A 14,192-nucleotide genomic window follows, 5' to 3' on the forward strand; every position below is an offset into this window, starting at 1 on the left:
GTGATAACTGTCAGTGGCCATGCCAATGTAATTGTCAGTTCAAGGCCCAGTGGTTGGTGGGGAGTCAACGAAGACGTTTTCGTAGCAATTTAAGTTGTAGAAGGGTCACTGTACCTGCTCTATAGAAGAAGAGTGTGCTCAGTCGCTCAGCTGTGTCTGACTCTTTGCGACCCCATGAACTGTAGCCCGTCAGGCTCCTCTGTCCATGGGGCTTTCCAGGCAAGAATACCGGAGGAGGTTGCCATTTCCTTCTCCAGGGATAGAGGAAGAGTGCCTAGGGCCAAGGTGAAGTCAGGGTGGGGCGACCAGATAAGATTGTATAGAGTGGTAGAGCTGCTGCTGCTGCTGCTGCTATGTCGCTTCAGTCGTGTCCATGGGGTTTTCCAGGCAAGAGTACTGGAATGGGGTGCCATCGCCCTCTCCGGAGTGGTAGGGCAGCTGGAGGCAAATATTTGGATTAGAGGGATATTTAGGAGATGAGACAAAGAACAGGATCAGATAACTGACAGAAGAGGGGTGGGGGTGAGGGAAGAGGAGTCAAAATGACTCCCAGGCTTGGGGCTTGGGTCTCTGAGCACGTGGTGGGGCCATTACTGGGTTAGGGAAGGAGGGGAAGAGCAGGTTTAGCAGAAAAAATGAGTTCGGGGAAAACTGTGTCTAAGGTGTACGAAGGAAATGGCAATCCACTCCAGTACTATTGCCTGGAAAACCCCATGGACAGAGGAGCCTGGTAGGCTACAGTCCATGGGGTCGCAAAGAGTCGGACACGGCTGAGCGACTTCACTTTGACTTTTCACTTTCACGCACTGGAGAAGGAAATGGCAACCCACTCCAGTGTTCTTGCCTGGAGAATCACAGGGACGGAGGAGCCTGGTGGGCTGCCGTCTATGGGGTCGCATAAAGTCGGACACGACTGAAGCGACTTAGCAGCAGCAGGGACTCCGAGGGAGGCGTCTAAGGGGATTGTCTAAGAGGATATAGAAGGGTGTGGCGCCTGGGAGAGGGGTCTGAACTGGTCGGGACAGAAATGGAGAGGAAGCCAACAACAGTGAGAAATGGGAGAGGCTGCTCTGTTTGAGGTGTACAGAACGGCAGGGTGTCACGTGGTGGGAGCGCTCAGCCTCAAGTACGCTTAATCTCAAAGCCGAGGGCCAAGCCTAACCGCAGACAGAGATGGAGGGCGGGGTGGGTAAAGGTTGAGTGGGGTGGGCGGGAGAGGGGGAGGAACCGGATTTGGCCCATCTGGAGCCCGCCCTCTCAATCTCCTCATCCATTGGACAATTGCGCTGTTCGTCACGGGCCCGCCTCCACAGATGAACCAATAAAGGCTGGCAAAAGAATGCTTCCTTCTCCAGCTGGATCAGCAAGCCCGAGAGGTCCCTCTCGGGAGGCTGAGTCCCGGGTAGGGGTACCCGCGGTACGGCTTGCGAGCGTGAAATTGACTGACGGACACGGCTGCCTTGGTGCAGGTAAGAGGAGGACGTGGCTCCGAGGTAGGGAAGAGGGCGAGCGTGAGAGGTGAAAGCCTCTAGCTCCCCCCGCGTCCGCTCCAGCCCACGGAAACGGCTCAGGTGATGGGGTGGAGAGCGGAGGTGAAGTGAGGTGAGGGGGCGGGCCCGCGAGGGACTGGGAAGAGCCTTGGTCACACCTACGGTCACCCTCCTCGCGCGCACGCGCCACGTGGGCTCGCAGCCTGGCGTAGGACCTTTGGCTGCGTGCCCTAACATCCGCAGTAGCTGTTTTAGCCCTCGGAGCTCAGCATCGCAACTTAATTCGCCTTATCTATAGACTGGGAAGCTGGGACTCGGGGACGTGGCCGCGCCAGGGTTTGAGGGAGATAGGGCTTGGTGGATTCCGGAGGCCGCGCTCGTATCTATGAGCCTGTGGGTCAGAGACTTGACTCTGGGTCCTGTTTTCTTTAGATACACGAAACTGTTTGGGTCAGGTCTGCGGCAGACGGCCTTGCGTCGGGCAACGCTGCCTAGCTTCTCTGCAAGGCTAGGGGTGGGGACGAGGGGCACGGGGAGGCGCCCTCTGCGCGCCGGGTCCGACCAATCCTGCCCCTAGTTCGGCGAGGTGGGCTGGGGAGACTGGGCGGTCCTCGAGTGTGGGCGTTCTCCATACTCCGACCGAAAAACTTGGGGGCGGGATTCCGAAAACACGTGGAGTGAAAAAACGCTCCACACCCCCCCACCCCCACCCCGTTTCTCCAGAGAAAATAGTAAAATAGAGCAACTTAAAAAATTTTTTTTCTAAGGAAAAATACCGCCAGAGGCTGTTGAAGGTGTAGGGTTTACTTCATGCCCTTATGGAGGCAGATGTGAACCATTTGGAAATCAGTTTGGCAGGATGAGTCTACACCCTTTGACCCACTGATGCTAGCCTTGGGAAATAAGTAGGTTAAACTTCAGTAGGAAAAATGTTGATGCGTTAGGCATTGCGGTTTGGTGTTTTATAAATAGGGAGATAGTGGAAACAACCTCTAAATCCTCAGTGATACACCTAATAATAAAAGATTATTGCTAATAATATCTTTTTTTGGAGCTGAAGGGTTATATTTCTTTAAAATCCTCACAAAACCCTATGAAACTAGTATTCCCATTCCGCAGATGGATAACTGGAACTCAGGCAAGTGAAGTCATTGTGTGTCTGATGCTAGACAGCTAGTGTGCTTTGGGACCTCTTGAAATTGCTGTGTTTAGCCAGTGTTTGAGGCCTGGGCACTGGAGAGCCACTGGTGAATAAGGCAGCCGTGTTTCCTGAACTTACAGAGCATGCATGCGTGTGTTCTTTACATATATGTAGAACAAGCTCTGGCCAGTTTTATTAAGGAAAATTTTTGCATGATTTACTGTTCACCACTCTCTCCTAGCATGCTTCTGCTCATCACCTGGATCAATGGTAGCTAGTGTGCATACTCTGTTATTTTCCGTACGCGGTGTCCAATTCAGCAGTATTATTGCCACTATAGTGATGGACACCAGTTTTTGGCCAACATGGCATACAAGTTGCAAGTCTTAGTTGCTCAGTCATGTCTGACTCTTTGCAACCCCATGGACTCCTCCTCTAGCCCACCAGGCTCCTCTGTCCATGGAATTCTTCAGGCAAGAATACTGGGGTGAGTTCCCATTCCCTTCTGCAGGGGATCTCCCTGACCCAGGGGTCAAACCCGGGTCTCCTGCATTGCAGGCAGATTCTTTACTGTCTGAGTCACCAGGGAAGCCCCAGCATGGCATAGTGCTCTATGCAAGATTTCCTCAAGGCTGGGCAGCTGTTGGCGAGGATGATCAGGTTCACTTTGCCTTGTCTTATAATTTTCAGAGTCTCTTGTACCCCAGCACATACTTTTTCCACTTACCATAACCAGTTGGAGCCTAGAGTTGATCTGACTCCAACGGCTTTTCCGTCTTTTTTGCTGCCACTGTCTTCCTGCCTAAACAGCTGGATGGCCTCTGACTGAGAGCCGCTACCAAGGTGGCTGGGGAGCAAGAAAGAGCTTGTATTATTTAAAGGAACACAGCCTGCCTGGGAGAGGGAACATGGAGCTGTGCACTAGTCTGTGGCAAGGGAAAGGATTTGGGAAGAAGGAAACAACTGTGGGAATTCCTCAGTAACTCTTTAGTGCAGAGTGTTTAAAAAGCCATTTTCTGAAATGCATTTATGTTTTAATGGGATGTGTGGAGACTTAAATATTTTGAGATTAAGTGTTTGCAGAAGTCATTATTTTTAAGAAATTAAATTTCTTAACCTCTTGAATTTTCAGATTTAAAGAACCCTTTTGCGGAAGGAACATATTCACTCATACAGTTTCAGAATGTCAAGTACTGTGTCCTACTGGATTCTCAGTTCTGCAAGGAAGACCATTGCCACATTACAGGGGGGACAACGTTTATATTCAAGGTATGCCTCAAATAGGAGTAAATCAAAATGGAGACTCTGTCCCCAGGGGCAAGCCATCCTAAAAGACAGTGCCACTGCATGTGGTGGCATTGCTCTGCAGAAAGCCTACAGACACACATCAACGGAGGAAGAGGACTTCCACTTGCAGCTCAGCCCAGAGCAGGTAAATGAAGTGCTGAGAGCTGGTGAGTCGGCCCATAAGATTCTTGACCTTGTCAGCAGAGCTCCAGATTCAGTGCTACGATTTGAGAGCAACCAGCTAGCTGCCAATTCCCCGGTGGAGGACCGGGGAGGTATAGCCGCCTGCCTGCAGACCAATGGACTGCTGTTTGGCATCTTCGATGGACATGGTGGCCACGCATGTGCTCAAGCAGTGAGCGAGAGGCTCTTCTACTATGTGGCCGTGTCACTAATGTCCCAGCAGACTCTGGAGCAAATGGAGGAGGCCATGGAAAGCATGAAGCCCCTGCTGCCCATCCTTCAGTGGCTCAAGCACCCAGGGGACAGTATCTACAAGGATGTCACGTCAGTGCACCTTGATCACCTCCGCGTCTACTGGCAGGAGCTGCTGAACCTGCACATGGAAATGGGGCTGAGCACTGAGGAAGCATTAATGTACTCCTTCCAGAGACTGGATTCTGACATCTCGCTAGAGATCCAGGCCCCCCTCGAAGATGAGATGACCAGGAACCTTTCACTCCAGGTTGCTTTCTCAGGGGCAACGGCTTGCCTGGCCCACGTTGATGGGGTTCACTTGCACGTGGCAAACGCTGGCGACTGCCGGGCCATCCTTGGTGTCCAGGAAGACAATGGCATGTGGTCTTGTCTGCCCCTCACCCAGGACCACAATGCCTGGAACCCAGCCGAGCTGTCACGGCTGAAGAGGGAGCATCCTGAGTCTGAGGACAGGACGGTCATCATGGAAAACAGGCTGCTGGGAGTCCTCATGCCCTGCAGGGCCTTTGGGGACGTCCAGCTGAAGTGGAGTAAAGAGCTGCAGCGCAGTGTCCTGGAGCGGGGCTTCGACACCGAGGCCCTCAACATCTACCAGTTCACCCCCCCACACTACTACACCCCACCTTACCTGACGGCCAGGCCAGAGGTCACCTACCACAGGCTGAGGCCACAGGATAAGTTCCTCGTGCTGGCCTCTGATGGCCTGTGGGATGTGCTGGGCAACGAGGATGTGGTGAGGCTGGTGGTGGAGCACCTGGCTGAAGAGGGTCAGCACAAGCCAGACCTGGCCCAGAGACCCACCAACCTGGGACTCATGCAGAGCCTGCTGCAGCAGAGGAAAGCCCAGGGGCTCCATGCAGCAGACCAAAACGCAGCCACACGTCTGATCAGATATGCCATAGGGAACAACGAATACGGGGAGATGGAGCCTGAGCGGCTGTCGGCGATGTTGACGTTGCCGGAGGACTTGGCAAGGATGTACAGGGATGACATCACAGTCACCGTGGTGTATTTCAACTCAGACTCAATTGGTGCATCTTCCAAGGGCAGTTAAGAGTCTCCCACCCTGTTGCCACGGTTAACTTCAATGTTCTTCTGAGACATTTTCCCTTACTCAGCACCTGGCTCTTTTAGACTCTATGGTTGAAGGGCAGGTGGATAGATGCAGCTTGCTTAATTATAGACTAATGTGAGGAAAAAACATCCTTGGATTAAAAACAAATCTAGTGATTTTATGTGCCTGCGTGTTTTGGTCACCTCTTCTATGCAGGGAGGGTAGAGCACAGAGATGATCGACTTGTCTTGGGCTTGTGTAACCCAAGTCCTTTTATAAAGACACTGTTAAAACTGTCAGCCTGAGCCTGGAAAGGGTAAATTTAATTATGATTCTAAGAATATGAAGAAGTCTAGGATTTTCTGAGCTCTTGCAGCAAAATCTGGAGACTTGATAATTCTGTGTGTAATCATGGACTTCTACACTATGAAGGGAAGTTTTTGTTTTTTATTCTGAAGTTACTAAAGACCTAGGTTTACAAAGCATATTACAGGACACTTTTCTATGCAATATTCTAACTTGTGTGTGTGTTTAGTTGTGAAAACATTTTGTAATGCTGCATTCTAGTTCTGATTTAGTTTATGTTAAAATTGAGTCCTCAAACTTGCCAAACAGGCGTGCTGTGAGCGAGCATGCTTAGAATGAGTTTTCTTGGTTTTTCAGCTGAGGGTGAAGGTGGCCAGGCCTCTGGACCAGCTGAATTTGTGTAGCTTTCAAGCCCTTCCTCTGTGTCCCACCCCTTGAACCTTTGAGCCATGCTAGGAGGTAATTTCTGTCTGAGCCTTAACTCCTGGTCTTTCCTTCATTAATAAAATTTCCTCCAGTGTTCAGTAAATCTCTACAGATTTACTCATAGTACTTAGCCTTTCTGATTATACTTCTCAAACATTCCTCTAATTCCTCCTAATGCTCCTTCCCCCACTGCTATGCTGAACTTGCTCACCCTGCTGACTGTGCAATACTGTCTAGAAAGAATGCTCTCACTTCACATGGTTGCAGGGAAGCAGGAAATTCATGACTGTATGTGGTAATCGTGACAGTTTAGGCAGGACTGGCTTATGCAATGGATTCTAGACTTGAGATTCAGCCTGAATCTGGAGAGGTAAAAATGTGAAGGACCTGAGAACAGTTGCTAACCAAGGCTCCCTGGCTGCATCCCCAGGGGTGGTGGGGAGGAAGGAGGGGGGAGATTTTTTCAGATGGGACACTTGCCCATAGACTAGTGGGATAAATGGCCACTGCTACTCCTCAGTAATTAGGCCTTATTTAGTATAAGAGTTGCGCAAAAAACAGTGTAACCTGTAGTAGCTTCTGTGGGCTGCACAGTCTATGTTTATTGGAAAATTAAACCATGTGGATCTTTTTTAGGGGGATGAATTTCATGTTCTGAAATTGCTGTAGTTAAACAGGAAGTGTGTCTCTAGATGGAACAAATATAAACCTGCAGAACTGACTTTATTTTCCTGTACTATCTTCCTGTTGATGGTTCCCCTCATCTGACCCCCTTGAGCCACCCACTGAAAGGAAAGCAAAATAGATATGACTTTCATATTTGGGACAAGGGACATTCAAGTGTTGAGACAGCCTAGGGATGTTTCCCTGTACATTTATTTAGTGATATTGTTTTGTCTAAGAAATTCTCTTCTGAGTGCTTAAGCCTTTGTCCTTTTATTCTGAAAAATCTTAACTCAAATAAAACCTGAATCCCTATCATTTAGCTTGCATGAAGTTTCGTTACTAGAGCCAAACACTACTTGTCTGCAATCCTTCATTCTTTATGCCAGCTAAACCCTGGCACACCCTCAGAGCATTTACTGGGGTTACAGAGTGTCTGAATTCTATTTTGGAGCCTCACATGGGCTCTTAAATATACCTGATTAACTTATGGAACAGCTGAGAGAATACAGACTTCCAACCTATTCCTTCAAGGGTGTCTGTGTTTTTTCTCAGCCTAATAGATTTGCTTTCTAATTGGCATATTGAGAGAGAAGAAAGGCTCGTTTATTGTCTGCCCTTTTTCCACTGTGAACTCTGCCATGAATGCTTCGAGGAGCAGCTCCTCCTGGTTAACTCCAGTGTGTCTGACTCCCTGACTACAATTTTGGTGTCACTGGCCTGAGGCACATGGGCTACCACTTGAGGATGGGTAGTAGAATTTGAGAGGGGGTTGGTGATACTTGTCAGGTCTTCTGAAATACGTATCATTCCTTGTATGTAATGATTTTGATATTTAGACTTCTAAAATGAACTAAAAAATGAGATTGTTTAAGGTGTCACTTATGAATAAACTATGCTTTATTGGTCCTTTAAATTGCATATTTATTTTAGGTAAGAAATGTTGGTAATATTGGCATACTTTAGATATTGTTATATAAATAATACAGTTCTGCTGTTTCTGGGGATTGATCAAAATGGATAGAGAAGTTCTAAGTTCAAGTTAGTATGTTAGGTCAAGTTATGTTTTCAGTCTTCTGAGATGTTATTTGGAACATTAGAGCTAATTTATTATAACGAAAGTGTAAACTTTGAGGCATGTTAACATTTTCCCCAGAAGTATGATTGGCCTAAAAGGTCGACAAGAAAATGTTCAGAATGAGTCTGGCTTGACTTGTTCATCCATCAGTCCCTAGTGACCTATTTTTCATTTGACAGTTTTGGAATTCTGCATTTCCCAGGTTAAACCAGGATATTCTGGAACTGAGCTATCCTAGTTTCATTTTAAGTGGTTCATTTGTCTCTGAACGTGGCTCTCATCGCACAGGAAGGCCTGGTGTGGCTTTGGGACTAGGAATAAAGGCTGGTGGCACTGCTTTGTCCTGTGAGCTGCCACGTGTGTCACCGAGTGCAAAACACAGAGGCCTGCAGTGTGACCGTCTCCTGAGCAGGCTCGAGGCTCTTTCCCTGACACCTCCGGCACCTGACATTTAGCTAACCTCCTGGGAAATATTTCGTATCAAGCATTTACTTGGAAAAATTAACCATGTTCTTTAATATTTACTGATATTTGTAAACTGTATACCAATGTTCATTTTGACATTGATTTTCTCACCATGAGAGATATTTAAGTGAAACTTGTAAATAAAAGAGGCAAAATAAGATTTGGTTTCTTTTGGTTTTGAACATTTGTATTTGTAAGGTCCTTAGGGTACTAGATTAGGCCAGCCTTTGTTTCACCACCTGTATCTAGCCATGGAAGATTTTAGTTTGCTCAAGAGTCCACCCGAGGGATTTCTCTGGTCTGGTGGTTAAGACTGCCTCCCAATGCAGGGAATGCAGTTTTGACCCCTGGCTGGAGAGCTAAGATCCCACATGCCTTGGGGCCAAAAATCCAAAACATGAAACAAGCAATACTGTAACAAATGTAATAAAGACTTTAAAAATGTTCCACATCAAAAAAAAAAAAAGGCTACCCTAAAGAAGTTTTCTCTGCCAATTTTTGGTGTCTGCTAGCCACACAGGGACACGGAAGCCTGGTGGGCTGCCGTCTGTGGGGTCGCACAGAGTTGGACACGACTGACGCGACTTAGCAGCAGCAGCAGCAGCCACACAGGAAGTCCTTGCTTAGCGTTAACTTGTGGAGAGCTGAAAAGGAGGAAAAGAGAGGCTTTTGTTGTGACGGTCTCCACACACTCAGGGCTGAGGCTTGCTGGGACTTCACATTATTTAACTGGCCTCGTAAAACCAGCTTCTTTGTTAATTTTAAATTCAGAGCCAGCTTTGGGGAAAGATCTACCCAGCTACTTGAAGAGCCCAGTTGATCCCACCTCCACTGACTGAGCCATATCTCATTGCCTATGAGTGATACAGCTCACAAAGACCGCTCTGGTGGGTACTTCTTAAAATGCAAATACAACTATTAGGTTGGTAATTTTAGTGTGGGCTAGTGTGGTTAATTGGAAAAGACCCTAATGCTGGGAAAGACTGAAGGCAGGAGAAGGGGGTGAGAGGATGAGATGGTTGGATGGCATCTCCGACTCAATGGACATGGGTTTGAGCAAACTCTCAGAGATGGTGAAGGACGGGGGTGGGGAGACTGGTGTGCCTGCAGTCCATGGGGTCACAAAGAGTCGATACATCTTAGCAACTGAATAATAACAAAGGGTGGTTAAGCTGGGCCTTGAAGAGCAGCTTTGAGGGAGAGAAAGGTGAAAATATGGAGCTGTTTCCTTCTTTGTAACATGATAAAAACAGGCCCAGAGGCTTGAAAACTTCCTGACACTACACTAGGGCTCAAATTTGAAAGTCCACTGCCCCATGCACTTGTCCCAATGCTGGGTTTTCAGAAAGGGAAAATGCAGGAAAGTCTCATGGCACAATTTTGGCCCAGGGTGGGTGGGATGGGGTGGAGAAGTAGGTTGTTCAGACAAGAAGCTGATAGATAACCCATACATTCCAATAGCCCATCATTTTGAAACTTAATAAAAATATGTGCTGATGACAAGCACTGTAGACCTCAGAGCCATTGCAACCAGGAGGTTGATAATTGGGATTACCAAAACATTACCCTCTTACCTCACCACCGACAAATCAGATGAAAGTCACACATCCTGCAGCTCTCACCCTAAATGGTGCCTTTAAAAAAACCTCTAGGGCTTCCCTGGTGGCTCAGTGGTGAAGAATCCACCTGCCAATGCTGGAAACGGGGGGTCGTTCCCGGGTCTGCGAGGATCCCACATGCCGCGGAGCAACTGGGCCCTGTACCACTACTACTGAGCCTGTGCTCTAGAGCTTGGGAACCACAACTTCTGAACCCCACATGCCTGGAGCTCACGCTCCGAAACAGGAGAAACCACCACAACGACAAGCCTTCCTACAGCAATAAAGACCCAGAGCAGCCAAAATTAAGTAAAGAAAAAAAGTTTCAATTAAAAAAAAAATCCTTCTCTGAAGTTGTGGGGGAGTTTGGGTCTTTACAGCATGAAAGCTGCCCACACAACTTGCCTGCAAATCAACGCTGCACTTTTTGTCACCACAACCCAGTATCAGTAAATTGGTTTTGCCATGTGGCCAGTGAGCAGACCCAGTTTAGTTCAGTAACATCCGTAGACCAGGAAATGTTACTTACCCTCACCTTCAAAAGAAGCAGCCTGTGGAGGCACTTTTTAAACCTCACTCTATCTCAGATCTTAACTCTTCCTGCCTTCCTGGGATTCTGGAAAGTTCTCACTTGCCCCACTGAGACAAGAGGGAACGGGGCAGGGCATAAGCTGAGATGTTGAGGACTCGACGAAAAGCAGTCAGAACCGATTAGGTCCAAGATGGCTGAAGATTCCACTTCCGGTACACCTTGGGCCTCATTATGTGCTCATTGTAATACATTCAGTTCAGTTGCTCAGTCGTGTCCGATTCTTTGTGACCCCATGAATTGCAGCACGCCAGGCCTCCCTGTCCATCACCAACTCCTGGAGTTCACTCAGACTCAACGTCCATCGAGTCAGTGATGCCATCCAGCCATCTCATCCTCTGTCGTCCCCTTCTCTTCCTGCCCCCAATCCCTCCCAGCATCAGAGTCTTTTCCAATGAGTCAACTCTTCGCATGAGGTGGCCAAAGTACTGGAGTTTCAGCTTTAGCATCATTCCTTCCAAAGAAATCCCAGGGCTGATCTCCTTCAGAATGGACTAGTTGGATCTCCTTGCAGTCCAAGGGACTCTCAAGGGTCTTCTCCAACACCACAGCTCAAAAGCATCAATTCTTCGGCGCTCAGCTTTCTTCACAGTCCAACTCTCACATCCATACATGGCCACTGGAAAAACTATAGCCTTGACTAGATGGACCTTTGTTGGCAAAGTAATGTCTCCGCTTTTCAACATGCTACCTAGGTTGGTCATAACTTTCCTTCCAAGAAGCAAGCATCTTTTAATTTCATGGCTGCAGTCACCATCTGCAGTGATTTTGGAGCCCAGAAAAATAAAGTCTGACACTGTTTCCCCATCTATTTCCCATGAAGTGATGGGACCAGATGCCATGATCTTCGTTTTCTGAATGTTGAGTTTTAAGCCAACTTTTTCACTCTCCTCTTTCACTTTCATCAAGAGGCTTTTTAGTTCTTCTTCACTTTCTGCCATAAGGGTGGTATCATCTGCATATCTGAGGTTATTGATATTTCTCCTGGCAATCTTGATTCCAGCTGGTGCTTCTTCCAGCCCAGCGTTTCTCATGATGTACCCTGCATATAAGTTAAATAAGCAGGGTGACAATATATAGCCTTGACGAACTCCTTTTCCTATTTGGAACCAGTCTGTTGTTCCATGTCCAGTTCTAACTGTTGCTTCCTCACCTGCATACAGATTTCTCAAGAGGCAGGTCAGGTGGTCTGGTATTCCCATCTCTTTCAGAATTTTCCACAGTTTATTGTGAGCCACACAGTCAAAGGCTTTGGCATAGTCAATAAAGCAGAAATAGATGTTTTTCTGGAACTTTCTTGCTTTTTCAATGATCCAGCAGATGTTGGCAATTTGATCTCTGGTTCCTCTGCCTTTTCTAAAACCAGCTTGAACATCAGGAAGTTCACGGTTCACGTATTGCTGAAGCCTGGCTTGGAGAATTTTGAGCATTACTTTACTAGCGTGTGAGATGAGTGCAATTGTGTGGTAGTTTGAGCATTCTTTGGCATTGCCTTTCTTTGGGATTGGAATGAAAACTGACCTTTTCCAGTCCTGTGGCCACTGCTGAGTTTTCCATATTTGCTGGCATATTGAGTGCAGCACTTTCACAGCATCATCTTTCAGGATTTGAAATAGCTCAACTGGAATTCCATCACCTCCACTAGCTTTGTTCGTAGTGATGCTTTCTAAGGCCCACTTGACTTCACATTCCAGGATATCTGGCTCTAGGTGAGTGATCACACCATCGTGATTATCTGGGTCATGAAGCTCTTTTTTGTACAGTTCTTCTGTGTATTCTTGCCACCTCTTCTTAATATCTTCTGCTTCTGTTAGGTGCATACCATTTCTGTCCTTTATCGAGCCCATCTTTGCATGAAATGTCCCCTTGGTATCTCTAATTTCCTTGAAGAGATCTCTAGTCTTTCCCATTCTGTTGTTTTCCTCTATTTCTTTGCATTGATCACCGAGAAAGGCTTTCTTATCTCTTCTTGCTATTCTTTGGAACTCTGCATTCAGATGTTTATGTCTTTCCTTTTCTCCTTTGCTTTTTGCTTCCCTTCTTTTCACAGCTATTTGTAAGGCCTCCCCAGACAGCCATTTTGCTTTTTTTTGCATTCCTTTTCCATGGGGATGGTCTTGATCCCTGTCTCCTGTACAATGTCACGAACCTCAGTCCATAGTTCATCAGGCACTCTACCTATCAGATCTAGTCCCTTAAATTTATTTCTCACGTCCACTGTATAATCATAAGGGATTTGATTTAGGTCATACCTGAATGGTCTAGTGGTTTTCCCTCCTTTCTTCAATTTCAGTCTGAATTTGGCAATAAGGAGTTCATGATCTGAGCCACAGTCAGCTCCTGGTCTTGTTTTGGTTGACTGTATAGAGCTTCTCCATCTTTGGCTGCAAAGCATGTAATCAATCTGATTTCGGTGTTGACCATCTGGTGATGTCCATGTGTAGAGTCTTCTCTTGTGTTGTTGGAAGAGGGTGTTTGCTATGACCAGTGCATTTTCTTGGCAAAACTCTATTAGTCTTTGCCCTGCTTCATTCCATATTCCAAGGCCAAATTTGCCTGTTACTCCAGGTGTTTCTTGACTTCCTACTTTTGCATTCCAGTCCCCTATAATGAAAAGGACATCTTTTTTGGGTGTTAGCTCTAAAAGGTTTTGTAGGTCTTCATAGAACCATTAAACTTCAGCTTCTTTAGCGTTACTGGTTGGGGCATAGACTTGGATTACTGTGATATTGAATGGTTTGCCTTGGAAACGAACAGAGATCATTCTGTCGTTTTTGAGATTGCATCCAAGTACTGCATTTCGGACTCTTTTGTTGACCATGATGGCTACTCCATTTCTTCTGAGGGATTCCTGCCCGCAGTAGTAGATATAATGGTCATCTGAGTTAAATTCACCCATTCCAGTCATTTCAGTTCGCTGATTCCTAGAATGTTGATGTTCACTCTTGCCATCTCTTGTTTGACCACTTCCAATTTGCCTTGATTCATGGACCTGACATTCCAGGTTCCTATGCAATATTGCTCTTTACAGCATTGGACCTTGCTTCTATCACCAGTCACATCCACAGCTGGGTATTGTTTTTGCTTTGGCTCCATCCCTTCATTCTTTCTGGAGTTATTTCTCCACTGGTCTCCAGTAGCATATTGGGCACCTATTGACCTGGGGAGTTCCTCTTTCAGTATTCTATCATTTTGCCTTTTCATCCTCTTCATGGGGTTCTCAAGGCAAGAATACTGAAGTGGTTTGCCATTCCCTTCTCCAGTGGACCACATTCTGTCAGACCTCTCCACCATGACCCGCCTGTCTTGGGTGGCCCCACAGGCATGGCTTAGTTTCATTGAGTTAGACAAGGCTGTGGTCCTAGTGTGATTAGACTGACTAGTTTTCTGTGAGTATGGTTTCAGTGTGTCTGCCCTCTGATGCCCTCTTGCACCACCTACCGTCTCACTTGGGTTTCTCTTACCTTGGGCTTGGGGTATCTCTTCACGGCTGCTCCAGCATAACGTAGCCGCTGCTCCTTACCTTGGATGAGGGGTATCTCCTCACCGCGGCCCCTTCTGACCTTGAACGTGGAATAGCTCCTCTAGGCCCTCCTGCGCCCGTGCAGCCACCATTCCTTGGAGGTGGGGTTGCTCCTCCCCGCCGCAGCCTCAGGC

General features: G+C 47.2%; 1 protein-coding gene across 1 annotated transcript; it reads left to right on the top strand.

The window, feature by feature from the left end:
- Window positions 1–1,321: 1,321 nt before the first annotated feature.
- On the top strand, window positions 1,322–8,506 carry PDP2 (pyruvate dehydrogenase phosphatase catalytic subunit 2). Its single transcript, XM_070770721.1, has 2 exons — window positions 1,322–1,469; window positions 3,764–8,506. The coding sequence occupies exon 2, from the start codon at window positions 3,815–3,817 to the stop codon at window positions 5,408–5,410; it is 1,596 nt and encodes a 531-aa protein (XP_070626822.1). The 5' UTR covers window positions 1,322–1,469; window positions 3,764–3,814; the 3' UTR covers window positions 5,411–8,506.
- The last annotated feature ends 5,686 nt before the right edge of the window (window positions 8,507–14,192 follow it).

This window comes from Bos indicus, chromosome 18 (assembly GCF_029378745.1).
Source record: "Bos indicus isolate NIAB-ARS_2022 breed Sahiwal x Tharparkar chromosome 18, NIAB-ARS_B.indTharparkar_mat_pri_1.0, whole genome shotgun sequence".
Lineage (NCBI taxonomy): Eukaryota > Metazoa > Chordata > Mammalia > Artiodactyla > Bovidae > Bos > Bos indicus.